This window comes from Nothobranchius furzeri, chromosome 4 (assembly GCF_043380555.1).
Source record: "Nothobranchius furzeri strain GRZ-AD chromosome 4, NfurGRZ-RIMD1, whole genome shotgun sequence".
Classification (NCBI taxonomy): Eukaryota; Metazoa; Chordata; class Actinopteri; order Cyprinodontiformes; family Nothobranchiidae; genus Nothobranchius; species Nothobranchius furzeri.
Genome location: NC_091744.1, coordinates 52,299,600 through 52,327,201, shown reverse-complemented (window position 1 = coordinate 52,327,201; position 27,602 = coordinate 52,299,600). Strand labels below are relative to the sequence as shown.

Sequence of the window (27,602 nt, the reverse complement as noted above, 5' to 3'; positions counted from 1 at the left end):
GTCAGTTTATTTGTTTTATTTAATGAAAAATTACAATTCCTTCAATAGACAAACAGCAAAACTGATCTGTGATGGGTAACAGACCACAGTTAGTCATCCTAAACCCATTTAAGGTGGTGGAACTGGGATTTCTCTTTGACAGTGGGGAGAATTACAGCAGCCCAGGATTTAGACAGGCACAGCGATAAGAGGAATATAATAATGTCTGCACTTTACTACAAAAGTCTGGAAATGTACAAAAATAAAAAAAAAAAGACCAGACTTTGTTTACCACATTTTTGTATCTCTTGACCAGTAAAGACCAAGGTGTTAGCGGTAAAAGCAAACACCGACCCAGTTCCTCAGTCCGGTTATTTCATCCGATCAGAAACCTGACGTGTGTACTATTGTAGTTTATCTTGAGAAAGAGTCCTGATTTAATCTCTCCATGTGACTGAGTCACTGTTCACACGCTGCTCTGGACAACATTCATGCTTTCATGAGTTATTCCATAAAGGCAGATCTCCTAAAACTAGAAACATTTATCTAATGATGATTGGATCATTCTGAAGGCTTTAAATGTGGGCTGAAAACATGCACATGAGACCAGAGCCCGGTAAACCTCAGCTGCTCTCTACTCCCTCACATGAGCTCGCTTCAACTGGTTTTACTGGCAGATTATCAACATGATGCAAATGACCAGATCAACAAGCATCTGAGACTGAAACAAATCGCATGCAAATGTCAAGACTGAGCCCACGTCACTGCAGTACAGCAACTCTAAACTAGCTCCAGTTTTCAGTTCCCAGACTTCCTGTGACATCAGAAATCAAACTCAAAATGAGAAAAGGACAGGGAGGACGTTGGGGAGGGGGCGGAGCTAGCACTACTGCTGAACTCAGACCTGCTCGTGTAATTAGTCGCCATCAGGCCTGGTAGATGTGGCTGAGAGGGGAAATAGCTGCGTACCTTAGAGCAGACGGCAGTTTAAGACAATGACCTCCTGAGAGATGGAGCTTCCTTGAATTGTGTAAAACTTTCCACATTATGAATGAAAACACAAAAGCTCACTGGTGTTTGTTTCCCTGCTAGAAACAGAAGCAGCTGTCAATTGATTCAGAGCTACTTTACCCTGGAGTTGTAGACCGAGTGACTTTATAAACACCAGTAGGGTGAGTTACACCTTACCCTGCATCAGCTAGAGACGGTCTACGCACATAAATATGGACACGTGTGGATGAAGACGCCACCGTACTCAAACATGTTTCACACAATGAATTTTTGGCCATCTTAGAAGTGTTTTCAGGTATGTCATAAACAGCTTCCTGAAGGGCCTCTGTTTGTAGATATAGTTGACGTCATTCTGAAGTGCTGAGCTAACGACAAACCCAAGTGTAGCTGACATCTACATTTATTACTGTCATCTTAAAACTGCTCTGACCTCCTAAGGTGGGGTAATTACACTCCACATGGATAATTGTAATTTTGCACTGAATGATTAAAGCAACACTAGTTTTAACACTTGAAGCTGCTGTTTTAATACTGGTTTTCAGCGGTTGAGCCAGAAACCTAAACTTCACATTGGACAGCACTCTGTCGCCCTCTGTTGGCCAGAAGCTGCACTTAACAGCCGTGGTGTTCAGGTAACAGCAACGGCTGTTTACTGTGGCACAGGCTCATATAAAGGCTAGCAGTTGGCTCTTTCAGTTAGCTACCGGTCAGTACAAAGCAATTCTGCTGGTTTCTGTTTGCATCATGGTGGAGTCTGAAAGTTGAAGCTATTTCTTTGGAGGTGAAGCAAAGATCTAAAACCACAGTGAACATTGGCGTGGCCTACACCCGTTTGAGGGAATCAGACTAATGGTGACCTGGCTTTGCTGCTACTGGACCTGTGATAATTAAACAGTTTGGATGTTTTTTCTTTGTGACTTATTTAGCAGAGATGGGGAATTGAGGCACCAACAAGTCATTTCCATGCCGTGTTTTTCTTCAGCTCAGCAATCCAACCAGGTGATTTTAATCAGCACAGTGAATGAACCTGGTTCAGCTGCTGAGCAGAACAAAAACACAGCATGGAGTTCACTGTTTGGTGTTGATGCGCCTGCGAGGTGGGATGATGCCACCTCTGTTATTTAATATCAGTTGGCATCGTTGGCGCTAGCTACAACAGGCTGCAACGGGTTGTAGTTGTAATTCTGCTTCCCACCAGTCAGGGGGGTGAAAGGGACTTGAGTGTTGCTTTAAGGGAATTCTGTTTGTTTAAAAAAGTAAACAACAGCACAACAAAGCCCTTCAGGTGCATGCAGATGTTCAGGTGCACTCATCTGTTCTAAATGACGTACACGTTACTTCTCTGAACTGAGGCCAGTCAGCTGATATTCAGAACCAACACTGGGCTGCTTCAAAGATGGCCGCTGTCCACTCAGAGAAGCTTCTCTTCCTGTGTACTTTTAAATGAAGATGTGGAATCACTTAACCCAGCTGTGATAACTAGTCAGTTAGAAGGCTTTTCTCTTAGGTCCCATCACAAAGTGGTTTTCTTCTCTACCTTCCAGCGTGACGTCCATATTCAGGGGCTCAGGATGCGATTCTGACAGACTTTATTCTTGCTACCAGTCATTACTGGATGATCGGTGCAGAAGTCATTTAGTGAAGCCATCAACAAGCTCGGACATGTAAAGAGAAACAGCCAACTACAGCAGTAAGGATGAATAAAGGAGTGGTCACGTCGGCAGCACTGACAATAGAAACATGATAGAAACATGACTGCTTTGGAAACTGCTAGCTGGTTCAGCGCTGTGGCAGAACATCAGCTTAAAGGCCAGAGAGTTCTGGTCTAACAGATTAAACCGGGCCGAACCCAACCTTGATGAACATTACTGATCTCTGGTTATTACTATGGATCTCCACACTAGTGCTGTCGGACACTGCTGATGCTTCTGCCCAGTCTCTCCTCTCCTCTCCTCTGTGGCTCACACGAGCAGCAGGATCCCGACTGGCATGTTAGTTAATGATTTTCTTTTTGCACTCCACAGAGCAGAACAGGAAGTTTTTCACAGCCATGAAGCGCTGTCCCATGAGGCATTTGGTGCAGCCGGAGCACTTGAAGCAGTCCGGCTCCGCGTGCCAGTGGTGCTCACCGTAGGAGACCCTCTGAGCCTCTGGCTCCACCGGCTTCTGGCAGGAGGAACATTTCTGGGAGGAAAGCAAAAGCATCAAATGGTGTTATGTTGTATTATATATGACAATGGTTGACTTGACTGTTCAGATCATCGGTCCTTTAGTCCCGGCTAATAACTGACAGAATCACAAGAGTAATGGAACAACGAGGGGGCCGTGTTGATGTGGCAGGTGGCTGACCCGGTTTTATTGTGAGGGGAAGTGGAGGCATGGGTGAGATCCACCTGTACACCTGACTAAAGAGAAGGAAGAGAAACTGTCAGACACGAGTCTCACACGCCCGTCCCTCTGCAGACTAGGGGTTGTACGAACCAGTCGACTAGTCGACTTCACGGCTCTGTAGTGACTTTTTATGCCAGTCATCAACTAGTCGCTGTCACGTGATAATGACTGACAAGATGCAGTCCTCGGAAAAGACAGCAGGTGATGAGCCCCTGCGCGTCTGGATCGAGGCGGAGGCAACGCGCTGTGCGGTACTGACACCGGCGGTAAAACGGACATTTAACCAAACTGTGACCTTTTCCCTCTTGCAATTTAACCTTCCCCTCACCCCCATCCTAATCTTAACCAGTTTGTGCATGCAAAGCTCTGATCGTTGACGTGCGCTCCAGACATTGCGTCCTGAGCACCGCCAAATCAGGTGTCACCACCTCAAAAACAAATTAAACACGCGATCGTTCATGTCGGCTCATTTCCTTTTATGTTTTCTGTCTGTTATTTGTGCCTGATGCGTTTCGCTGCTGCGGAGCGAGGCGCATCACCTGTTTTGTTCTCCGGTGACGCGCTCCCAAGATTCCACCATCTCCGCTCTGCTCCGCTCCGGCATGAACTCCGCAGCAAAAACGGTCCCGTTGTAGTCAGCCGGCGAGCAGCGGCACTCCGCTGTTTTTGCGGTCGGTAGATCTTTTAGAACTGCAGTTCAAAGGTAACTCATAAGGTGAATATATATGAACCCAGGTAGCAGTTTTTCTTTAGGACTGAGAGGAGATGCAGGAAGATAATAAACAGGCAGGACAGAAAAATAGTCAAATAAAAACAAGTTAGTTTTTGTACCTGGTGGTTGCAACAAACAGACACCACTGAAGGTAATCAGAAGTGAGGAACAGAAAATGAAATAATTATTTTAATGTTTAGAGCAGCAGGAACTCCAAGAGGCTGCAGGCGCATCAGTGAGTTTGCGGCTGCTGCGCAGGGGGAGGGGGGAGAGGACTGAAGTAGGATGCAGAAACTACCGTTGTTAAAAGAGATGTGTTAACTTAGAAAATGTGGGCGCAATTTTAATTGTCAAAAACTCCAGCGAACCTACCGACCGACCCCCCGCCCCCGCTTCCGGCGTATGACGTCATCAACGACTAGTCGAAGTCGACTCGACTTTCATTACTTGACTGTCGACTTTAAAAAAAATAAAGTCATGCAGGCCCTACTGCAGACACCTACAGGGTTTTATCTGATGATGGGTGTTCCCTGAAGGACAAGAGGGAGGCGTTTCAAACGTCCCTGTAACACATTAAAGCAGAGGCTTTCATCTGCAACGAAAAGCCAGAGTTGATTCATTTCTACCTCCTGTCTTGTTTCTCACAGGTAGTCACCTTCTGACCAGGAGCCTTGGACCCTCTGAAGCTGCTTCATCAGTCACAAGGAACCGCATTCCAACCACCAAAACTCCACCAACAGATTTGTTTTAGCAAAGGACTCACCACAGCGTAGCTGTTCATGTAGCAGGGTTGGCAGACGGGCTTGTCCTTCTCCATGACGTACGTCTCTCCAGCCAGGATGCAGTCACAGTCAAAGCAGCAGAAATGCTTCAGATGCCAGTTCTGTCCCTCAGCTTGGGTGTACTCATTACTGAAGATCAGCTGTGGACAGATACGCATCAGCACTGCCTCCTAAAGACGGAATAACTCTCCCCTAAACCTCCACAAGGTGTCCCATCACCTCATCACAGCCAGCGCAGCGAGGCTTCTCGCTGTCTCCGTAGTGGCGTCCACAGTACATGCTGTCCTTCTTCCAGAAGTAGATCATGTCCACCAGCAGCTCCTTACAGGTGCAGCACACAAAGCATGCTGGGTGCCACAGCTTGTCGTACCCAGCCCGCTCAGCGTAGACGGCTGGTTCACCAAGCTGCATGGGCTTTTTGCAGTGATGGCACGACTTAAAGGAGGAGAGAAGAAGTAAAGGTTGGTGTGGTGATGTCCTCCAGACTGACAATAAAGCCTTCATCATGAAGCTCTGCAGACGTGTCACACGAGACCCCACTAGAGGAATCATTTAACAGCACAAAGGGGTGTTGTGCTGGTCTGACGGCTCCACTTAGTGTCCAGTCTAAGAACGACGTCTGGTTTCCCTCCTGTCAGGAATGGTGGGAAACCTGGAATTACGGATTTATTTAGGGACAAAGCTGAGTAAAGATGACATCACTGACGACACCAGAATCCCCCCCTGTCAGAGGGAACACAGAGGCATCTGTAGTCCTTTAGATTCATTCACTGTTTAAAGCTGCAGCTGCAACAAACTGCTGCTTCAGAAAATTACAAAGTTTTCCCTTCCTGTGGTTTTAGATGTTTTGTTAGGCGTTTATTTCATGAAAATCACTCAAACAACAGGCTCTTATTCCAGCTGATGCTGCTAATTATGCAAATGTGGATGAAATTATTCAAACAATTAAAGAGAATCTTACAAAGTTCTTCAGAGGAAGTCCGGCGCTCATGGCCCCGGCCGCAGCAGCAGTCCCCACGGCTCCTCCTGCCGGGCCTGAGAATGTTCCAGCTCCAGCTCCCAGTCCTGCAGGTTCATTCCCAGCACCACCTCTGACCCCAGCACCTAGACTGGCCATCCCTTGACCAGAAGCAGCTCCTGGAGCCCCTCCCCCTGTAGCATTTCCAGCCCCCCCAGCTCCAGAACCAGCTTGCCTTCCTGCCTGAACCTGAGCCATATCCTCCGGCAGCAGGACATCTCCAACCCCCAGGGCCTCGTCCTTGTATTTACGAACATACTGCTCCATCTGCTTGACCTCGGCTGGGCTCAGTTCGTGACACTTGGACGGGTCCTGGTCGTGTTCAGGAAGCTGACGAGCCATCTGCTTCCGACGGTAAACGGCTCCCTCAGAACCAGCAACAGGACGCTTTTCAGGTGGGAGCAGCTCGATGTAACGCACAGCCTGATGGAGAAACCAACCAGACATGATTAAAGCTGTAACGTGAAAAGCCTCTGAAGGTCAGAGAGGAGGAGGGCCAATCAGAAAGGACATACTGGGAATGTGTCGTACCTTGTACTGGAAATAAAGAGCGCCTGGCTGTCCTTCAGACACAACCAGACTAAACACACACCAGGCTGACTCAGAGCTGCTGCAGCTCAATCATGTCACACTGTCTTTGCTGCTCATCTAGTCATCAATCACATTACTTTTGTCAGAACTCAAGTGGAAACAGAGCATCTAAAGTTTTACATCACGAAAACACGATTGATTAATAAAGGCTAATAAAATAATTTTAACGTTTTTTTTACATCCACCCATGTCATTTTACTCAAAAACCACCGCCACCATCCTCTAATCTCTGAAGAGGTAACCTAACCTTCCTAGAGACACGGTGAAACACACGTACAGTTTAATGATGATGGTTTAGGCAGGGAACCCTATTGAATTTGTACTGTTTTTTCATCTTTATTATTATTATTATTATTATTATTATTATTATTATTCTACACTGATTAAACACAGGCACAAAAGCCAGAAGATGCCAGAGGAAATCAAACATGGCAGTCTAATAGCAAAAACTGCTACTCAGATAAAGAAATTCACAGGGCATCCAAGTCACACTCATCTACATCTGCACCACGGGTCCCCAGAAGCACGAAAACATGAATGCAAGTCAAGTCAACGGGGCTAAAAACGCTACTTTCTAATTCCACTTATGTGTCATGGATTTCACATATGATGTTGGTGAATTTTAAATACGCATTTGGATACCAAGAAAGTGCTTATTTTATATGGGGGGGGGGCGACACACATGTTATTTTAGGTTTTGTGTGGACGGAGAAAGGCAGAGGGACAACGGCTACAAGTTCAGCAAACTTTAATGTCTTCCTTCAGGAGGAAAGGACCGCCATAAATCTGGCCATGTGGTAAGTAGCAGCTATGCTAGGGGAGAAGAGATTACGTGGTGACGTCATATATACCATGTACCGATGTCTGATTTGTAGTCATGCTAAATATGAACTTTTACAAGCTGATGAATCTCAAAGTACTTGACTGTCTTGGTCGAAACACCCATCATTACTTTTTGTTTAAATTGCAGTACAACACACGTGCGATCCAGGGTCTAAGGCAGAGCGCATTAGAAAAAGGCTCTTTTAGCCACATCGACTAGCATTCATTTTTTTCGTTCTTCCAGGGACCCATGAGTCGATCGGAAACGGAGGAGACTTAGGCTCTCTAGAACAGCTAGGGGGCGCTATTGTGAAAATGCATTTTGGCTAAAAACTCCCACACCCCAGGTCGCACACTCAAACCTTATATTCAATCCTTGGATGATTTAGTATCTTTTTCATATATGGAAACCTAACTAGACTTAATCCTACATTGCAAAATGCAAAACCTTGTTTTGGTGACCATTTCACAATTTTTCACCAAATCATCTTGAGACTTGGGACAATTGTGATCAAGAAAATTGCAGAAATATAAAAATGACACAAAATTTGTTGTGCAAGCTAGCTTGACTTCATTGATTTAATCTCAACCGTTTTTGAAGATTAAATGATGAGACACTGACACATCACACAGACATTCTATAAATTGATAAAAGGTACGATTGCGTTCTATAAAAGGTTTTGAACCCCTGAAATATCCATCATTTCTTTTCAGGATTCTTCTTAGAAAAAAAAATCATTAATGATTTGCAATGTTTATGTTTTACCCCCACAAATAACACAAGCCTGGAGGAGTTCTGCTGTGTGGTGGGGCTGCTAATGCTAACAGTTTCTACTAGTCGTGATGCTCTCTGCTGTTTCCTGGACGTTAAACCAACAACAGCCTTCCCTGTCACAAGTCAAGACGGGTGAGTCCATGAATGTTAAGCGACAGTGGATGAAGATCTGTCAGGATTTTCACCGTTTTTTTTTTCTCTATCAAAAGGAAATGCAGGTGATAGGTACAGGAGACCTTCATGTTCAGCCTGTATGAAAAACTTAGTGACTATCAGAAATAATCATTAAACAATTTATTCTATTTGAATAATAGCCTGGCTGCGCAGTGACGCAGTGGTTAGAGCTGTTGCCTTGTAGCAAGAAGGTCCTGGGTTCGCTTCCCGGCCTGGGGTCTTTCTGCATGGAGTTTGCATGTTCTCCCTGTGCATGCGTGGGTTCTCTCCGGGTACTCCGGCTTCCTCCCACAGTCCAAAAACATGACTGTTAGGTTGATTGGTCTGTCTAAATTGTCTTTAGGTGTGTGTGTGTGTGTGTGTGTGTGTGTGTGTGTGTGTGTGTGTGTGTGTGTGTGTGTGTGTGTGTTTGTCCTGTGTGTTTCTGTGTTGCCCTGTGATGGACTGGCTCTCTGTCCAGGGTAGGGTTGTCAAGATACTAAAATTTCAAACTCGATTCGATACTGGGGGAAAAAACTCAATACTTGATTTCGATACTATTTAAAAACACCAATTTATTGAACAAGTTTATTCAAAAAATAACATTCCTCAATTTATATTGCAAAAATTAAATGTTAAGAATTAAGTGTATAAAGTGCTTAAACCTTTCATGTATCAGTATTTTTTAAAACGTGCATACAAAAACTGGCAAAAGTTAACACTTTAAATCATGAATTGTCTCACTATATATTCTCTATTTGCAGAGTGATGTTTTGCTGCTTAAACTCTGTTTAAGGTGCATTTTTGTCATAAGATGTAATGCCATATGTTTTGTTCTGTACTTTTGAACAACTCTGTTGGTCAATAAAGGGAGAAAACGAATTTCTCTACAGTAGGACAAAGGTACATCTACCGGTAATCTTAATAAAAACAGATTGGCGCACGGCAGTGACGTCATTAAAAGCGCCGGTTAGATTAGCCGCAGCTAGTCTGTTTACGCCTAGAAATCCCAGACCAGACCCGCTCCAAACGAACAGGGGAATCACGTTAATGATTCCTAACAAAACCTTTCGACATTGAGATGTTTTGGTGCAGATAATGTCTTATTTCGAGGCTGCACCATAGGTGCCCGTCCGCACCCGTTACATGGATATACGCTGATGGTGATTCGCCGATGGATCTAAATACCCCGGGGAATCCAAGTAGCACCAAAGTTGTCAGTGTGAGTAAACAAACGTACTGCATGCTAGAAATTAAGTCCGGGTTGCAATAAACGGGAGTTTTCCTTTAAGCACATAAGCGTGAATATACAACTACGTGTCGGACTTGGTATGCCAACTAAGTTGGGCTGCGAAGCATCTCCCAAATTCGCTGTTTATGTTTTTGTTTATTTATTTGGCAGACAAAACTTGGATCGGAGACAACTCGCATGGGAAATTGCAATGTAGCCATGCGGCATCTTCTTCTTCTGTTTGTCTGGGAGGCGGAGGCTGCTTTACGGCATCTGGCTGTCGTGCGTGTCGGTGTACTTGAAGAAGGCTGTGTATAATAGTCCATAATATCGATACCACAGGGATGGAATATCTTATTTAGATACCACTTTTAGTATCGATTTATATCTAGGTATCGATTTTTTGACAACACTAGTCCAGGGTGTACCCCGCCTGACTGCCCGTTGACTGCTGGAGATAGGCACCAGCCAACCCCCCCCCCCCCCCCCCCCCCCCGACCCGACGTGGACAAAGCGGGTTCAGACGATGGATGGATGAATAAAAGCCTTTTTGAGTTTCTGTAAAAAAAGGTTTAACCAGTTGACAACTGTTGACAACTGGTCAGTAATAGGATGGATACACCTTAATGAATTAAGATGCTAAATTCCTACTAATGCAGATAAGAATATAACTTATTGCTTGAAAGTAATTTCTATTTGTTCATATCTTTTCAAATTTCTTCAGTAAGAATATTGTCTGGACAAGGATAAATTATATTATCTCTATGTAGAACAGAAATTACAGAGTGGTGTTGTTGCTTAAATATTAAAATGGCTTGCCGTAAAGCCTTGTAGACAGATTCAGGAGGAAACGTAGAACACAATATGAATCGTCGTTCACTGGATTGCTCAAATATTACTGTTAAAACAGTTCAGTCACTAACGTGATCCGACTCGGTTGGAGCTCATTTATCTGCGTGATGATCTCAGAGATAACCAGTTGGGACTGTTGCAACTTTTTTTCCTGCCAGCTCTGCAGATGAACACGATCATTCTGAATTTGTCCTTTAGCAGCTTTGGGAGTCTAATATATTCCCTGACATGAAATTTGAAGCGCTTCCTAGGTGCAAACGGAGCAATCCCGGTGGTTGTTGACATTGGTTCTGCTGCATGCATTCGTTCAGTTTCACTTTGGTCTGCTAATTTTATTTATTTATTTTGTTTTGTTTGCAGTGTTGGAGACGTCTTTACGGTGGGTTAACCGCAGTGTTTCATACCGTGGTTATTAGTCACACCGGTTAAACCCTATTCAGGGGGCGCTAAAGGCTCAAAAAGTTTGCATCAGCATAACAGCTTGATGAATTTTCATAAAACATGGCACACATGTTTGTAAGCACACCCTAGCCATATTTGGAAAATGATTCAAAAGTGGATGTGGCTCATAGGCTTTAAAGTTTTCCACCCTTTTATCAATGAAATAAAAAAAGATTCTATCCAGAAAAATTACATATCACGTACATACCCATGTCCTCTAGACTCTGAGTAAAATTAGACTTTTGTCCATTAGGGGGCACTGTTGCACCCAAAAACATACACTGCTGACAAAAATTAAAGGAACACATTAAATACATCAGATCTCAACATGAAGTTGGATATCTATACAACTAAGGACAGGGCAATGTCTTAGGAACAAAAGGATGCCAAGTCTGTTAATGGAAATAAAAGTTATCAGCCTACAGAGGGCTCAGTTGTGTAGACACCCTAAAATCGGAGTGAAATGAAGATGTGGCAGGCTAGTCCATTATTTCAAAAACTTAATGTCTGCAACTCTAATTGCTTTTCAGTATCTTGTGTGGCCCCATGAGCTTGTGTGCATGCTTGACAACGCCGGGTCATGCTGCTAATGAGACAACGGATGGTGTCCTGTGGCATTTCCTCCCAGATCTGTGTGAGGGCATCCCTGAGCTCTTGTAACCTGGTGCCGCCTAATGGACCGAAACATAATGTCCCACAGATGTTCTGTTGGGTTTAAGTCAGGGGATCGTGACGGCCATTCAATTGTTTCAGTTCCTTCATCCTGCAGGTACCGCCTGCATACTCTTGCCACATGAGGCCGGGCATTGTCGTGCATTAGGAGATAACCAGGACCTACAGCATCAGCGTAGGGTCTGACGAAGGGTTCAAGGACTTCATCTCCATACCTAATGGCAGTCAGAGCACCATTTCCTAGGCAGTAGAGGTCTGTGTGTCCCTCCATGGATATGCCTCCCCAGACCATCACTGACCCACCACCAAACCTGTCATGTTGAACAACGTTGCAGGCAGCATAATGTTCTCCTCGTCTTCTCCAGACTCTTTCACGTCTATCACAGGTGCTCAGGGTGAATCTGCTCTCGTCTGTAAAAAGTACAGGGCACCAGTGGCAGACTTGCCAATTCTGGTGTTCTTGAACAAATGCCAGTTGAGCTCTACGGTGCTGGGCAGTGACACAGGGCCCACTACAGGACGTCGGGCCCTCAGGCCATCTTTATGAAGTCTGTTCCTGATTGTTTGGGTAGAGACTTTCACACCGTTGGCCCTCTGGAGGTCATCTGTAGGGCACGAGCAGTGCTCAGCCTGTTCCGCCTTGCACAAAGGAGCAGGTATCGGTCCTGCTGATAGGTTGTGGACCTTCTACGGCCCTGTCCAGCTCTCCGAGAATAACCGCCAGTCTCCTGAAATCTCCTCCATGTTCTGGAGCTTGTGCTGGGAGACACATTAAACCTTCTCGCTGCAGCACGTGTGGATGTGCCATCCTGGAGAAGTTGGACAACCTGTGCAACTTCTGTAGGGTTAAGGAATCGCCTCATACTGCCAGTAGAGAGCCAAAACTAGCACGAGTGGAAAACCAGCCGACAAAGATCAAGAGGGAGAAACTTGAAATGACCGTTACATGTTAAACCAGTCCTGTTTTGAGGGTTTTGTAATTGTTGCCACTTTAGTGCACCTGTCATTAAGTCCATGAACACCAATACAGCTGAACGTGATTAACAATGCCCTCGGCTGCTTAATCAACCAGGAAATTATCACACAGGTTTAATTGATTTCATGCCAGGCCCAATAAAAAAAGTGTTTCTTTAACTCTTGTGAGCAGTGTAGTTTCAGCATGTCCTCAGGATAGAAGCAAAATGTGCTACCCTCCCTGCTTTGTGAGTCATCCAAGCTTAGACCGTTTCGAACAAAGCATTACTATTATGCAAATGAGTCAAAACTGCATATTATGTAAAACTTATTTTTGTTAACTTGTCTCACAATTCTAACCCAATTAAATAGAAACTTTGCATGTTGAGAGAGGAAGTTTTTGGATTTTTTTAAATCTACTTTAGCAGGTTTCCCCCAGCACGGCTTCGCTTGCCCACCCGCCAGGCTAAGCGTCATGCCCCGTCCCCCTCCCCGACCCTACCGTGTCCGCTGACACGAACGGCGCAGCGAAACTAGAGCTGTCCATCAGCTGATGCTGGTGAGAAACAGCAGCGGAACGTGTGCAAGTTGCAGAGTTTATAAACGCGGTGAGGACGGAGGAGAGGTTCTCATCAGAAATAAATAAAAGTCGAACCTAATAGAGTAACGGGTTGTCATTTACATTTAAAAAGTCGTTCTGTTTGGAGTTAGTTTTTTGGGGAAATTTCTGAGAGTGCAGCCTCTTCTGAGCGGTCATTCAGTCTGGTTACCTTGGCAACGCGGCGTGTATGATCGGGGGGGGGGGGGGGGGGGGGGTTCTCGTAGCTGTAAAATCGAATATGAGCTGGAATAGGATTTGTGCGGATCATCGGTCGCTCCACAGAGGTCCTACATCACAGCATATCTCCAGAAGGATCTCCTTCAGCAATCAGATCAGAGCGCTCACGGAGGACGACTTTCCTCCAGAGTGCCCTCCCAGTAACACCATCAGTCATGTGACAATGAGTCGGTCACAGGCGTCTCTTATCGGTTTTAGCGCCAGTTACGTGACACAGCTGCTGTTCCTATGAAATTATGATCTTTTGGCTAAAATAATTAGTGGATGAGGAACAAGTGTGGACGACAGAGTATTTAGTACTACGGGTCCTCCGTTCTACTACTAGATGCTTTTCATAAACATGGTCTAAGGTTTTATTATATTTAGGAACATTTGCACACACAAGTACAAAATTAAGAATACAACTCAATGAGTAAACTAGTTCCTACACACAAAATACAACAGATCTGTGCGTAAGTACGACTGATAAATGGGGCTCAGCACTCAGCTTAGACAGACCAAATATTCCAGGGTGAGAACACACCCTCACAGTCCCAATCCTCCGCTCAACAACAAATGCCTCAGCCCTTTAAAACTAACAGGCTGAAACTAACTTCTCACATGACATCACCTCTCTGCTATTCACTCTTTCATTTGATGAAGAAAATAAGTTTAGAACATGTGGGAATAAAGTTCTAGATATTAAAATATCTTCACACATGCCCCACTGCTGGGTTCTAATTTTATACAGGTAACTCGTTTTCATGAAACTGGCTGGAAAACAAATGTATCTTTTACACTAAAAACTCTTACCAGGTATTTGTTAGGAACTGGAGGTGCCCACTCATAGGTGATGGATTTCACTGGAACATCCTTAGGAACTGATACCACACTGGCTGCTGTGGCGCTGATGGGTATGGATGGGAACTTGTCAGCTTTGGAAGGAGTGAGTGGTGCAGGATGAGCCTGGGCATGACCCTGAGGAGCTGATCCTATAGAACCTGCAGACGTCCCAGCAGGCTTTCCAGAACCTACTGAAGCTCCAGCAGGGTGACCAGAACCTACTGAAGCTCCAGCAGGGTGACCAGAACCGACTGAAGCTCCAGCAGGGTGACCAGAACCGACTGAAGCTCCAGCAGGGTGACCAGAACCTACTGAAGCTCCAGCAGGGTGACCAGAACCGACTGAAGCTCCAGCAGGGTGACCAGAACCGACTGAAGCTCCAGCAGGGTGACCAGAACCGACTGAAGCTCCAGCAGGGTGACCAGAACCTACTGAAGCTCCAGCAGGGTGACCAGAACCTACTGAAGCTCCAGCAGGGTGACCAGAACCGACTGAAGCTCCAGCAGGGTATGCAAAGCTTGATGTGGAGGAGGGGGGGACGGCAGTAGCTGAGGCACTGGGGGGAATGATGTAAGCCGTGGCAGGGCTGGGCAGAGTGATGGTCATCATGTTGCCTTGGTAACCAGGGATGCCATCTGCCTTTAACTTGGCGATGAGGCCCGTGTACTTGGTGTCTTCAAACAGCTTGCCAACCTTTTGGTTCTCCTCTGACTCCATCGACACATCGTGCTCTGCAAGGCCACATTTGCAGTTTCTACACATTTTTCTGCACAAAAAATAAACATGGACAGGTTTAGAACCAGATATTTCAGCATCTTATGGGATGACCATAGATTTCCTAAATAATTTCTAAAACAGGAAGTCATCCATCCAGCCACTTTCGACCGCTTAACCAGGGTCGGGTTGTGGGGTCAGTAGCCTAAGCAGTGAGGCCCAGACTTCACGCTCTGCAGCCATTTGGGCCAGCTCATCCAGGGGAATCCTAAAGCCTGACTCATGCTTCTCCATCTGCGACAGTGCGGAGACACGCTACGCCGCTATCCGTCCTTGCGTAGGGCCCCGGCAGGCATGCAAGTACATACGGAGTTGAGCCAACTTTATTAAACATCCGTCCATCGAGACGGACAACTCAAGCTTGCGATTGGTCAGGATGCTGCTGTCGTCGACAGCGCCGCCATTGCGCCCTCAAAAACATAAAGAGAGCCAAGAATAACTAGTGGCAGACACGGAGAAGCTTGAAGAATGCCTCGCGAAAAAAACTAAAATATGAACATTTAATTCCCCGTGACTGGAGGAGTGAAAAGATGCATTTTATTTATTTATGTGTTTTATTTGTGGAGGGAAATGACAGGAAACGTGGGTTTAGAGGTGGTGAGCGCATGAAGAGGTGGAGGAGGACGAGAGACAAGTTTGTCCGCGTTAAAAAGTCTCTTAAACACAAAAAAAACACAATATAAACACACTATCTTGGACCGATACATGACAGGATACCACAGAACAGCGCTACGCCCGCTGGTGTCCTGCCGGGGAATTGCTTTGCAAAACTCCCCAGGAGACGGAGAAGTATGAGAGCAAAACACTTCTGTCAATCCGTGCGTGTCTGTCTCCTGCGGAGCTGACGGAGAAGCATGAACCAGGCTTAAGACGTTCCCTGGCCAGCCAGGAGACATCAGGCGGGTTTCCAATACAAGAACTTCAGGGTAGATTTACAGGAACCTCCCAGCATGCGCGTGTCTCCACTTGACCGGACCGTCTGAATGGCCACTTTTCGGGCCGTTTTCAGGAACCCTCTGAGTTAGGGCTGAACGATTTTAGGAAAAGATTGATTCTAGCAGAAATTGCAATTTCAGTTCAATTCACAAAATTTTTCAAACAAAGGTACAACACTAGCCTGCCAAGCCATCCTGTACATTAAGTGAAAAGATGGTCTAAATTCTAATCTAGTAAAGCAAATCATTCACATTCATATTTATTATCTCATTCAATAAAAACAATTACAGGTATTAATATTTTCTCCCATTAATATATATATATATTTTTATGTGCTTGTGAAGCAACTTGTGATTTTTATCTAGCAGGGTATATACAGCAATCCTTAAGTAAAATTTACTACTTTTTAATACTTTTTTTTACTACCTTCAGAATTTTTTTAAAACCATCACAACACTAAATTGCAAGTGTTAATCAGCGACGTATTTACACATATTTTAACATATATAACATACAAAAAGAATAGACTTAGAGACTCACTGATGTTGACAACGTATTGCACATATTTATTTTACTTAGAAAATAAGCCAGGCACTTCTGTTCAGCGGTCCAGACAGTTAACCACGAGGCCTGAAATGATGCAGAACGACCACTGAATATGACGTCATCATTATGTGACCAGATATGCTAAAGTAGTGCTGCTCAATTATGGCAAAAACAATAATCACGATTATTGTGACTGAAATTGAGATCTCGATTATTTAAGACGATTTTTCAATTTATGTAGATTTTTATTTTTTTTATTTTTATTCAGTCATAAAACTGCTCAGGGCACAATCAGGGCAAAAACAAACAAGAAACAAGATGATCACTAAAATAACTCCTGATTCCCAGTATAAAAAGACCAATATACTTACAGCTCATAGTTTATGACCCAAGGGCTATAGACCTTGGTTTAAGTCATTTAAGTCTAACCAGTACAGACTCAAATACCAATATCTTGCAAATACTGACAGCAAGAATTATACAGTGGCATTTATAACAAATACATGCAAATTGCTGTTCACTAAATGTTGCATAACATTTATTGAGTCGTGTCAAGGTGCTGTAGGAGAGTGCACTAGCACCGTGTCCTTAGGGAGATTAGTTATTATTTATCAGCGTGAGGAACTTATTTCTATCTTATTTATAAACTATTTATTTACAGGTCCATCAGTTAATGTAATAATTGTCCCAACCACAGCTGCACCCCCCCACCCCCAACCCGGTCTCACAGCAATCAGGGGCAAGCTGCACGTGTGTCTAGCGCGCCGCACGCGCACATTTAGCCGTTTTTAGCGGCTCAGGAGTCCGCAGGTGCGGTGTGTGTGTCACTCACTCTGGTTAATCCAACAGGGAGCCGGCTCCGAGAGCTGTTTCTTTAGCGACCGACACATCACTACATCATTCCCTTTCCTAATGTCCTGAAGAACGGTCCGGAGCGCAGGCGGAGTGTTTAGCTAACCTGCAGGAAATGTCGACGACAGTTATCCAGAAAGTAGTTAAGGGTTACCAGAGATGTTTCTGAGGTGTTCGCCAGGTACTTTTGAGATTTAAAAAGTCAAGAAGGGGTTCTGAGAAGCTGCTAGAAATAGCGTCAAAGTCGCTAAGTTAACTTGGCAACACTGGGAGGAGCGCTTCATTTGTAACTCAAGGCAGCGCAAGCGGGAGGAGCAAATAATCGGCTTGTTTTGTTTTTATAATCGTTCAAAACATTTCATTCGGAATATATTTCTATGTCGATGTTCAGAATACGACATCTGATAGTCTGAAAAAAATAATACCTAATTTGGAAAAAATAATACCTCTGAGACCAAATTTAACACTTTTAATGGCCTTAAATTTGACTATTTTTATTTATCACTTTTTAAAACCCCGCGGACACCCTGATCTAGAGAAGTGCTTTATAAAAACATGTTCGTGTTCTACTCCAAAAATGCAAGGAGGAAATCTGAAGGCAGAAACATCCCTGCATTACCAAGTCAGGCTGGCTGACGTTTGTCACTAAAACTCCGCTATAAGGCCTCGTAAATGCTGCAGTCAGCTCCGTGAGTCGCACACAAATTGAAAGAGACGCTCTGACCAGCAGATTCTCACCCAAAGCATCAAATAATGACGCGTGTGACCAAGCGTCAAAATATGACTATTACGCCGGGGACACACCGGCTGCCGAAGCGCCGCGAAGCGCTGCGAGGCGAAGCACTCACGAAATTTGGCCGCTGCTCGCTGCTCCTCAGTTCAGACCAGACGCTTGTTTCTCCGGTCGAGGCGCGCGTCGGCTCAGCTGTAGTTTTTCTTATAACCACTTGGTGTCCTCCATTTCCTCTGCTTTTCTCTGCTCTCTTCCTCGGCACCCCCTCCCCCTTGCTGTTTGTGTGTGTTTGTCCGCGTGTGTGTGTGTGTGAACCCATGGTGTGAACCAGTTGTTAATAGTTGGCCTACGACTTTCTGCCTCTCTGTCCTGTTTTCTCCGGTTGAAAGACACCCAAAACCACACCCCCTTCACGTGGTCGTGTGTGTGTGTGTGTGTGTTACCCAAAACCACACCCCCTTCACGTGTGTGTGTGTGTGTGTGTGTGTGTGTGTGTGTGTGTGTGTGTTACCCAAAACCACACCCCCTTCACGTGTGTGTGTGTGTGTGTGTGTGTGTGTGTTGTTTTTATGCAGTGTCTGTTTACGAACACATTTGACTATCGTGGAATTGTATTTTGAAATGCTTTATTTTGTTAAATTTACCGGCCTGCCTCTTATGTCTAGGTCTGACTTCCTACCAGAATTGACGCGGTTCACCCGCGGCTCACGAAAAAAATTGAGCAGACGCCGAAACGATCGCTGCATGGCGTGGGCTGGAGCGTGCCGGCGCTCGGCAGCCCATGTGGTCTATACAATAGGATGACAAGGGCGCCAAATGAAGGCAGTCCCGATTTCGCTGCGCTTCGGCGGCCGGTGTGTCCCCGGCGTTAGGGTGCCCCAGCACGTTGGGACAGGATGCTCAGGGACACGTACCACCTCGGGCGTCAGATACACCCGCGGTGGTACGGACATTATTCCTTGAACCTCTAGCGATTTAACCTTTCCCTCACTAGGGTTGGGCATCGTTTGATTTTGAACAATTCCGATTCCAATTCCTCATTTTGATTCCGGTTCCTATTGATTCCCAATTCCGATTATTTGAAGACATGCCATGTTTTGCATGAGCCGGCTAACCACAGGTCCTACTGGATGAAATAATCTTAACTTCAACATGAATTTTAACTCTATGAACAACAACATCACCTTCATTTAGACAAAAACATGTTTTGGAGAAAAAAAGAAAAAGACTTGCAGCACAACCAGTGTGTTTGTTTCTGACCACAAACAAAGTCTGGAACAAGCCTCTGGGATGAGAGGTTAAATGTCTCCAACACACCCAGAAACGTCCAGCTGTTTTCAGCTAAAACTCTCAGGATGATCATGTCCAGGATGACTGAGAACTACACCTCCATGCTGCAGCAGCATTCAGTCAGAACAGGAAGTGAAACTTAAATGTAGCTGCTGTCAGTAACAATCTAACAGATTTTAAACATTAAAACTCAGAAATAGTTCAGAAAGGAAATTAAAATTGTTATTTATTATTATTATTATTATTTATTGTGGCAGAAGCTGGTGTGGTCCACCACAGAGAAGCTGCTCTAGCAGGATGACTTTAATTATTCTACAGGTTATTGTTCAGCCTTCTGACGCTCACACAAAACACACACACAAAACACACACACACACAAAACACACACACACACACACACACACACACACACACACACACACACACACACACACACACACACACACAGTGTTGGTGAGCGGCTGCGTCTGACTGCTGACGCTCCGTGTGTTTTTCTTTCTGCAGTGAGACAAACTCGCCTCACACCGTCCAGAGTTTGTTCTTTAAAGCTTCTATTAAATCCACCGTGTTGACGTATTTGAACAAGTTTCCTCTACGCTGCAGGAGTTAACGTTTACATTACGGAGTAAAAGTTCGGCAGACGCGTTTGTTTATATTTGGGTGGGGGAGGGGGGACTCGTGTGATCAGCTCTGAAACACGTTGATCACAATTTACAGATCACGTTTACTTTTCACAGAGATCGGCTGCGGATTCCTCTTCCGGTCGACATTCTAGGAATCAAAATAAAATACTTTGAACAATTCCGGGAAAAACTGGCAGTTGGTCCCGGTTCCAATCGATGCCCAACCCTACCAGTGTGAGCTTGGTTTAAAATCTACAGTCACGCCATCACGTCTGCTCAAACTAAGCTAACAAACAGGCTAGTTTTAGCTAGGCGGATTCTGCTATCAGAACATTTTAATTAAACAAAGAGGAAAGAGACCAGCCTCAGTCAAAGGAGGAAGCTTTAAGTTATCCTTATATTATTTCTAAAAGTGCTCAAGGATTATCTCAGGGCTTCCTTGGCCACCCTGCAGAGAATCCATGTAAAAACTAAAGAATTATGCATCTTATCTTTTGACACTTCACATCAATTCACACACACAGTTCAGAGATGAAGCCAAGCAAACCTCCAGAAGTGCAGCTCAAAGCCGTCACACTTGTCCTTGCACTTCAAACAAGCCGCTCCAGCACCAAACTCGTGTCCGAGGGTCATCTGGAAAAGGAGAAGAACCAAAATAGGGATTGTATTAGTGTTCAACCTGAAAATCGGTTTTATTTTTAAAGTCATTTAGCATTATGTGTTTATTTAAAGAGCAAGTAACGTCTAAATTAACTTTTTTTTGCTGATGAACTGTATAAATGAGTGTCTAATAGTGTTTTAAATGTGTGTTTTCATTATTTTAGCATTTTGGTGCATTTTCTTTAAAAATTTAAAATTCTGCCTAAATACCACAGTATAGCTCCACCTTCAGCTTAAAACATAGAATTTGACTCATTTTGAGTAAATTTTAGCCAATGGCTAAAGAGTAAGATACTACGTAAACCAGTAGAGTACTACGTAGCAGCTCTGTGTCAACGTTATAAAAGCATCGGGAGTCTCGGCCACGCCTTGTGGCGAGTTGGGAGTTGGATTTGCAAGCGAGTGTAGGAGGTTAGCCGTAGTTCAGCATTAGCATATAGCATTAGCATATCCTAGTCTTTAGCATAGCTTTTAGTGTTATACATACTTATTTAGTGTTAGCTTGGCTGTTGGATATTGTAGTTTAGTTACTGTTTGGCTGTTAGTGTAATTAGGAAAGTAGTTCGGGTTTAGTGCTCCATATCGTGTTAGTATGGTGAGATGGTGTAGTGTAGTATGGTTGCGGAGCTCTGTCGGGTTGCACTCCTTTCCGCTGGACTTAGAAATTAGGCGCCAGTGGTTGCGTGTCTGGAAAAGATTCAGCTCCCGCCTGGTGCTGTAGTTTGCAACCAGCATTTTACCCGCGATTCTGCACGTCTCCGTTCCAAGAGGGAGGCTGTGCCCACCGTGGCTCTTCCGCGATTTAGATGCAGCCCACCGACTCTGCTCCCCCACCATGACGGGCTCCAGTCTGAGGTGAGTAAGCTAAATAAAAGTTTTAACATCTTCTAAAGACAATTCCCTTCCTAAATGCAAAGTTTGAGAGACGTGGTTCACTCCATTTAGCTAATATCAGCCTGCACTGCCTTCGGGCTGATTTGTCAAGTTCACAAAATGTGGAACGGGATGTAAGGTTAGAATCAGCGGCGAATCGGAACATATCTCGAAGCCCTGGCCGACAAAACGGTCCACATGACTATTACTGTCAGGCTCTGAGAAAATTCAGGTTGTTTTTGTGTCAGTCGTAATTCTGCAACAGTGACTCTAACTGACGCAGCACTAGTTGACAGACATCATTACAGCGTGAAATCCAGCTTGTGACCCGGTTCCGTGAGGAATTCTGTTCAGGAGGTCGCATTTCAGGATCTCCACATCATGTGTGACTGACTTTTACGTTATAACATCACACACTAGGAATGTTATAAAGTGCCTATATGGGACAGTTCCTTTTGTATTTTATCTGACTTTATAAACATCAATGTGCTTCTATTTTTTTTTCAGGCTAAATCTACCCAAGACACTGGCTGTCAGACTGATTTAGTAGTCTGCAAGAATGCACTTGTCCAGGCTGACGTGGTGTTACCCGTAGCAAAGGTGAATTATTTTTAATAATCTTCTATGTAAACATTTTATTACCTTCTAGTTTTAATTTGTTTTACAGATTGTTACAAGTGATTTTATGCTCTTTTAAACGTTTATAAATGTGCTGCTTCTTTGTTTTTTATAGAGCTCACAGCCTCAGTGTCTTGTGACACAGGGACCATGACAGAAATTCATCTTCCAGAAGGTCCCAGAGCAGCATCCACACCTCCTGAAAAGACCAAGATGTGAAGTGTCTGCTGTTGATTCCAGCTTCCACCTCAGTGACAGTGCAAGCTCAGTGAACTGTTCAAGGTAAAAAAATTAAAACATTTCTGAATTTTTAAGATATTAACAATTAAATAAGTATGTGATTGCATCATGACATCATGAAGGAGGCTACTGATTCAGGCCCTGTGACACTTGGTGGTGACGTGTGAGCTGATTCACCTGGTAAATAACTTTTACATTAAATATTTTGTTTTTGCTATCAAAAGTAAATTAACTAATAACCTGCATTACTGCAGGACACTCAGCAAAATATGGACTCTACACCATGAAGCAGGAACACGTTAATACTCTATAAGAGCACATAAGGTGAGCAACACCACATTATTGTACACTGTCCTGGATTTGTTTTCTTTCTGCATCTCATCATTAGCCTGACTGATCACCTGATAACTCCTGTCATCTGGTTATGACAGCATGAGGATGTCCTCACACACCTGTCATCTGGTTATGACAGCATGAGGATGTCCTCACACACCTGTCATCTGGTTATGACAGCATGAGGATGTCCTCACACACCTGTAACCTATCAGCTCATCTGGCAGAATAGAGAGAGAAGAGACAACACCACATCTCCTGTTCCTGGAAAGCCTTCAGCCATCCTTCGATGACTGAGAACCTCCATCAGCTCTGTCTCCTGTCTGCCTACAATTATTATAATAAATAGTGTTTGACAAGTTTTTTGTGCTGCCAAATATCTCATTTTGATTCCAGTTTTGATATTTTAATGGATATTTATAAATTACATTAATTGAATTATCACATTGTCGCATGTTTAACTAGCTCTATTGTGATGAACTAAACTAGCACCTCACTGTTAAAAGCTCGTTTTAATTTCAAGCATGTTTAAGTATTTATGGACATGAACAAAAACAGGAAATATATAAATTGAGATTTATTTAATTAATATAACAAATAAGGGGGAAAGAGTCATTGAAAGGCACATTCTTCTGGAAGCTCCTGATCCTGACGACACCAGCAGGAGACCAGCTGCAGACACCAGAGGATCACCTGCAACCAAGAGCAGCTAGTATCAGTAAATAAATAATGAAATCAGGGCAGTTTTAGTGGGATGAACACATTACAGAATAATTTTCTCATGGGATATTTTCATAACTTTATGCAGCAGACTGTAGCTTGAGCCCAGATCTCCTGGAGACCTGCTATCCAGCACGTTTCAGTGGATTTTCCTGCTTTAACAGGTTAGATAAGCAGCTCAGCTGTTTGTTGCTGATTAAAACCAGGTGTGTTGAAGCAGATAAATCTCTAAAACATGCTGAATACTAGCTCTCGGGCCGTGGAGACAAACCCTGCAGCTAATCCAATGCTATGGCTAACGGCTACTTACATTCAGAGATGGTTCTGTTGGGTCGGTTCCGGTAATTTCAGGCAACTCACAAGCTCAAAACAATAAGGCTCATGTCCGCTTGTCTCCTCCAATTAGACTTGGTCCCTTTCTTCTCAAGTGTCTGGGTAAGGAGGGGGAGAAACGTCCTCCACTTCTAATGACTGCTCAGAGTGAAGGGAGCTAGCTTCGTCTAGTTAGCCATCGTCTTCGTCACTGCCGCGGCTCCGCCCTCTCGGTCCTCCAGGCAACGCCTACTAATGTTGCAGTTTTTAAAATTGATACGTGGGTGGGGTAAGACTCTGAGGTACACTTGACATGCACTTTAAATCTGTGAGTAGTCCAGAGTAGAACGCAGTTGTAGAAAATCACTGACATCACAGATTCTTGTGTGGATGTTTTTTTTTACCACAGAAATGGAACCGTGTGATTTTAGTGGTTGTCCTTTAAGGGGGTGTTTTACACTGAAATAACATTTAGTCTGTCCAGATGACTTCCATCACTAACCAGTGAACGAGGCAGTTGAGCTGCCAGCAGCAGCATTCAACCACATGATGTCATTAAACAACCAGACCTTCTGACTAATGAGGGCCAAATCAGGTCAGCTACAGCTTCTCATCCTCCCTACGGATGGGCACCGTATTCGGTACTTTTAAGGCACCGACCGAATTCCGTGGTACCGATCAAGGACAGTGCGTCATGTCGTCAGTCGCTGCGGGCGAGTTGTAAACAGAGCAAGCAGCATGGTAGAAAGAACGCACTCTAAAGTTTGGGTCTACTTCACTAAATGTGATGGTGACTGGGTGATGATGACAACATTGACAACTTTCTAAGTTAGCCATCATTGTCTTGCTCTGCTACATACTATAAATAGTTTAAGATGGTATTAGCTTGATATTTGAGCTTTCGTTGCTAGCAGAGAATGGTGTGTTCGCTCTCTCCTTGGTACTTGGACATTTTGACTTCCGAGTAGGCAGAGGGACGCCATACAGTTTGGCTTCGCTTTACTAAATGCGATGGGTGACTGGGTGTTGCTGATATTGACATTGATCTAAATGAGTCGTCATCGTCTTAATCTGCTCCATTAGCTTGATGGTTTAGCTTAGTTGAGTTCACTGCAAAGATGTTTGCTTCAGTTTAATTTGCAGTTTTTAATACTACAAGGAGCCAACCATCACACAGTCTGTCCAGAAGGGACAGGAGAGCAATATGAGTACATGGAGCTGGCTTTAGTTTGTGAAACACCACAGTATTCAACAGCTGGATGGTACTGAAGTTTGCTTTAGTTTCATTTCATCATAGTTATTCCAGAGGGCATAGAATAGGATTAGGAGCATATGGAGGTGGGTTTCAATTGTTGCATCATTTAGAAACAGTTGTGGTTGAAGGTTTTCATATTTAAAAGACAATTAGTTCATTTAATACACACTCAAAAGTACCAGTAAGTACTCATATGATTTCTAGGTACTGGGAATCGGTACCAAATTGATTCAAATGTGAAAGGCACCATCCCTAATCCTACCACCACCCCCCCCCCCCCCCACACACACTTCAAAAAATAAAATCAGGTCAATTACTCAGCACTGACATGGAAACCATCTTAGTTTCTAGGTATGATTCCTAACAAAACTAGTAAAATCAAAAGGCCAACTTTTGCAAACAGCATATAGCATGCAGCACCCTGTTCACACCCCAGGCTCTAACAGGGATCACACAACATGTGCACAAGAGAGAACACGCACGTTTTGACACATCCCTGAAGTCCTCTAATCTGGCTCAGATGTTCTGTGATCTCAGCAGAAAAGATTTCTCCTTCTCTTTAAGAGTTTCACAACCGTTGCCTCATGAGGACCACAACTTTGATCACTTGGCTTTAACTTTAGGATTGGTTTGCTATTGTCTGTGCTACACAACGCCTGTGTAAACTTTATTCTATCTCCACTGGCTGTGACCATATATGGTCAACGAGGCTCAAAGATTCCAGCCAGCACCCCTGCTGTCAGGGAGCATACTTGTGACCCAACACACACTCAGAAGGGAGGAATGCAGACGAGGATGTCTGTCTGTAGTGTGTTGATGTCTGACGTTAGCTTCTGCTGCAGAGACTCCAGAAAATATCCAGTAGCACCCAGACAATGAAAACACCCCCCACACATCAGCTAACATCAGTGATGCTGCACTCTTCAGCCCTATTTGTCACCAACAGCACATCAGTATTGGTATTTGGGATTTGTTTTGAGGACACATTTTGTTAACCTCTATAGTAAAAATGTTTTTCAGTTTTAGTCTAACTGACTCGTTACATAAACCAACACTAAAGCTAAAGGTTTGGGCCCTCTGGACCAAGACCAAGTCAACAGCTGGTTACTGTCAAAGGACACACACACACACACACACACACACACACACACACACACACACACACACACACACACACACACACACACACAGTGTGTTTAGACACCTTCATCATATGCATCATCAGAAGCTGCATATCTGAATCTGTAAATATCCAAGGCAACTACCTGCATCCATAAAGTTAAAGTCCCACAGCCATCATCACACACTGGTGAAATTCATCTCTGCGTTTGACCCATCCCCATGGAGGGGAGCCGTAAGCTGCAGCAGTGGCTGCGCTCGGGAACTATTTGGTGGTTTAACGCTCTACCATGTAACACTGACTCAGAATTACGGAGTCAGAGTTACTGTCATGAGTGGTTGTTCTGCAGCAGGACGGCCGGTGGCTAAAGGGAGCGACGCTTCTGCTCCGACTGCTCATCAGACATGCATCTGATCCTGGACTAGGGCTGGACGATACAGAATAATAGTATAATTTATTTTTTATATTGATTGATATCAATAATTATTTAAAAATATTTTTTAAATTGTAGAAAATATATTTGACGTGAAGCCCTGGCCATTTTGTTTTGAGTATTTTTATTTTTTTCTCTGCCTCTTCCCTCTGCAACATCTTGCTGCCTCATGCTCTGTTTTGGTTTGTTACCCTGTGTTACAGGTACCAGTCAAACTGATTTTTATTTAAAGCTTAATTAATTACCAGTATGGAAGCGCATTTTCACCACTCTGATTAAATGTTTTGACTTTTTTTTTATCAGAGTGGCGGGAATGGGCATCTGTGTTGCAGAAGCTTGCAGCAAAATGTTTTACCTCTGCAGGAACAAGCAGACCTTAAAGTAGGTTTTAGTGTGTTGAACAGAGTAAATCTGCGTTACCATCTGATCAAATCTATAGTAGCCAACTACAAACATCATCTGTGGTAACGCTACAAGCAACACGTGCCAGAAGCGTTAAACTTTTACAATAATAATAACCCAAAACTACTCGAGTTATTTTAACAGCTTCTGCCGTTCATTAATAACGGGAAGAGGTCACAGTGGTGAGTTTGGTTAAGAAATCGACTCTTCTGTTTTATAGCCGACTTCCTTCGAATTAAAAAGGGAAGTAAGTAACGCAAGCCGCGAACAGAAAGTGCGTGGGTCAACAAAAAAGCATGAAACGTCTTAGGTCTGATTCCTAACAAAACTAGCTCAATCAAAAGGCAGAGAACACGCATGAGAACATATGAATGAATATTTGAACTGAGGTTTTAATAAATCAGTAGAAATCTGGACCCCTGCTGAAGTAATCAGCTGGGCAGGTATCTGTGGGTTATCTCGCCACCTGCACGCGCTCGGCACACCTCAGGGCGTTCCCTGGTCACCGACCGAGGGGGTCAGCTCAGGAGAAAGCTTCAGCTTACCTTCTTCACTTCCTTCTCGATTTCCATCGTGACGGTTGTTCACAAGAAGTTAAGTCGGACTTGTTCTGAAGCGGCAGTCAAAAACTAGCACTGGAAAAAGTCAGGGAATAAAGACAAGAACAATCCTCCTTTCGCTGGTCCTGTCCTCCGCTGAACTGCACGCTCAATAAGTCAAGCCCGCTCAGGTGTGCAGTTTCCGGTCAAACCTTTCAAGATAAAACTATAGCACGCTTCATAAATCACCCATACCTTTTCATTAAAGTCATTCATCAGATCATAAAATGCCCATCAAT

General features: G+C 44.1%; 1 protein-coding gene and 1 long non-coding RNA gene across 3 annotated transcripts; one reads left to right on the top strand and one right to left on the bottom strand.

Moving 5' to 3' along the window:
* On the bottom strand, window positions 1–27,498 carry tes (testis derived transcript (3 LIM domains)). 2 transcript variants are annotated; one of them, XM_054732747.2, is made up of 7 exons: window positions 27,310–27,498; window positions 20,346–20,431; window positions 14,015–14,810; window positions 5,837–6,316; window positions 5,095–5,310; window positions 4,857–5,015; window positions 1–3,174 (listed from the first exon to the last, which is right to left on the bottom strand). In XM_054732747.2, the coding sequence occupies exons 1-7, from the start codon at window positions 27,334–27,336 to the stop codon at window positions 2,983–2,985; spliced, it is 1,956 nt and encodes a 651-aa protein (XP_054588722.1). In that variant the 5' UTR covers window positions 27,337–27,498; the 3' UTR covers window positions 1–2,982. The 2 variants fall into 2 exon arrangements, with proteins under 2 accessions (XP_054588722.1, XP_054588723.1); XM_054732748.2 differs by lacking the exons at window positions 20,346–20,431; window positions 27,310–27,498 and adding an exon at window positions 17,133–19,847.
* LOC129153512 (uncharacterized) lies at window positions 20,427–22,398 on the top strand. The gene is made up of 3 exons (XR_008559504.2): window positions 20,427–21,313; window positions 21,839–21,931; window positions 22,065–22,398. It is a non-coding gene; the product is annotated as an uncharacterized lncRNA (long non-coding RNA).
* Window positions 27,499–27,602: the final 104 nt, after the last annotated feature.

What these genes read in the sequence shown, in the direction of transcription:
- tes (XM_054732747.2), bottom strand. Translation starts at nt 27,336, where the DNA reads ATGGAAATCGAGAAGGAAGTGAAGAAG. An exon ending in TCGAGAAGGAAGTGAAGAAG is followed by an intron (nt 20,432 to 27,309) that starts GTAAGCTGAAGC and finishes CTCCTTTTCCAG; the next exon opens with ATGACCCTCGGACACGAGTT. An exon ending in GCTGCGCTGGCTGTGATGAG is followed by an intron (nt 5,016 to 5,094) that starts GTGATGGGACAC and finishes ATCTGTCCACAG; the next exon opens with CTGATCTTCAGTAATGAGTA.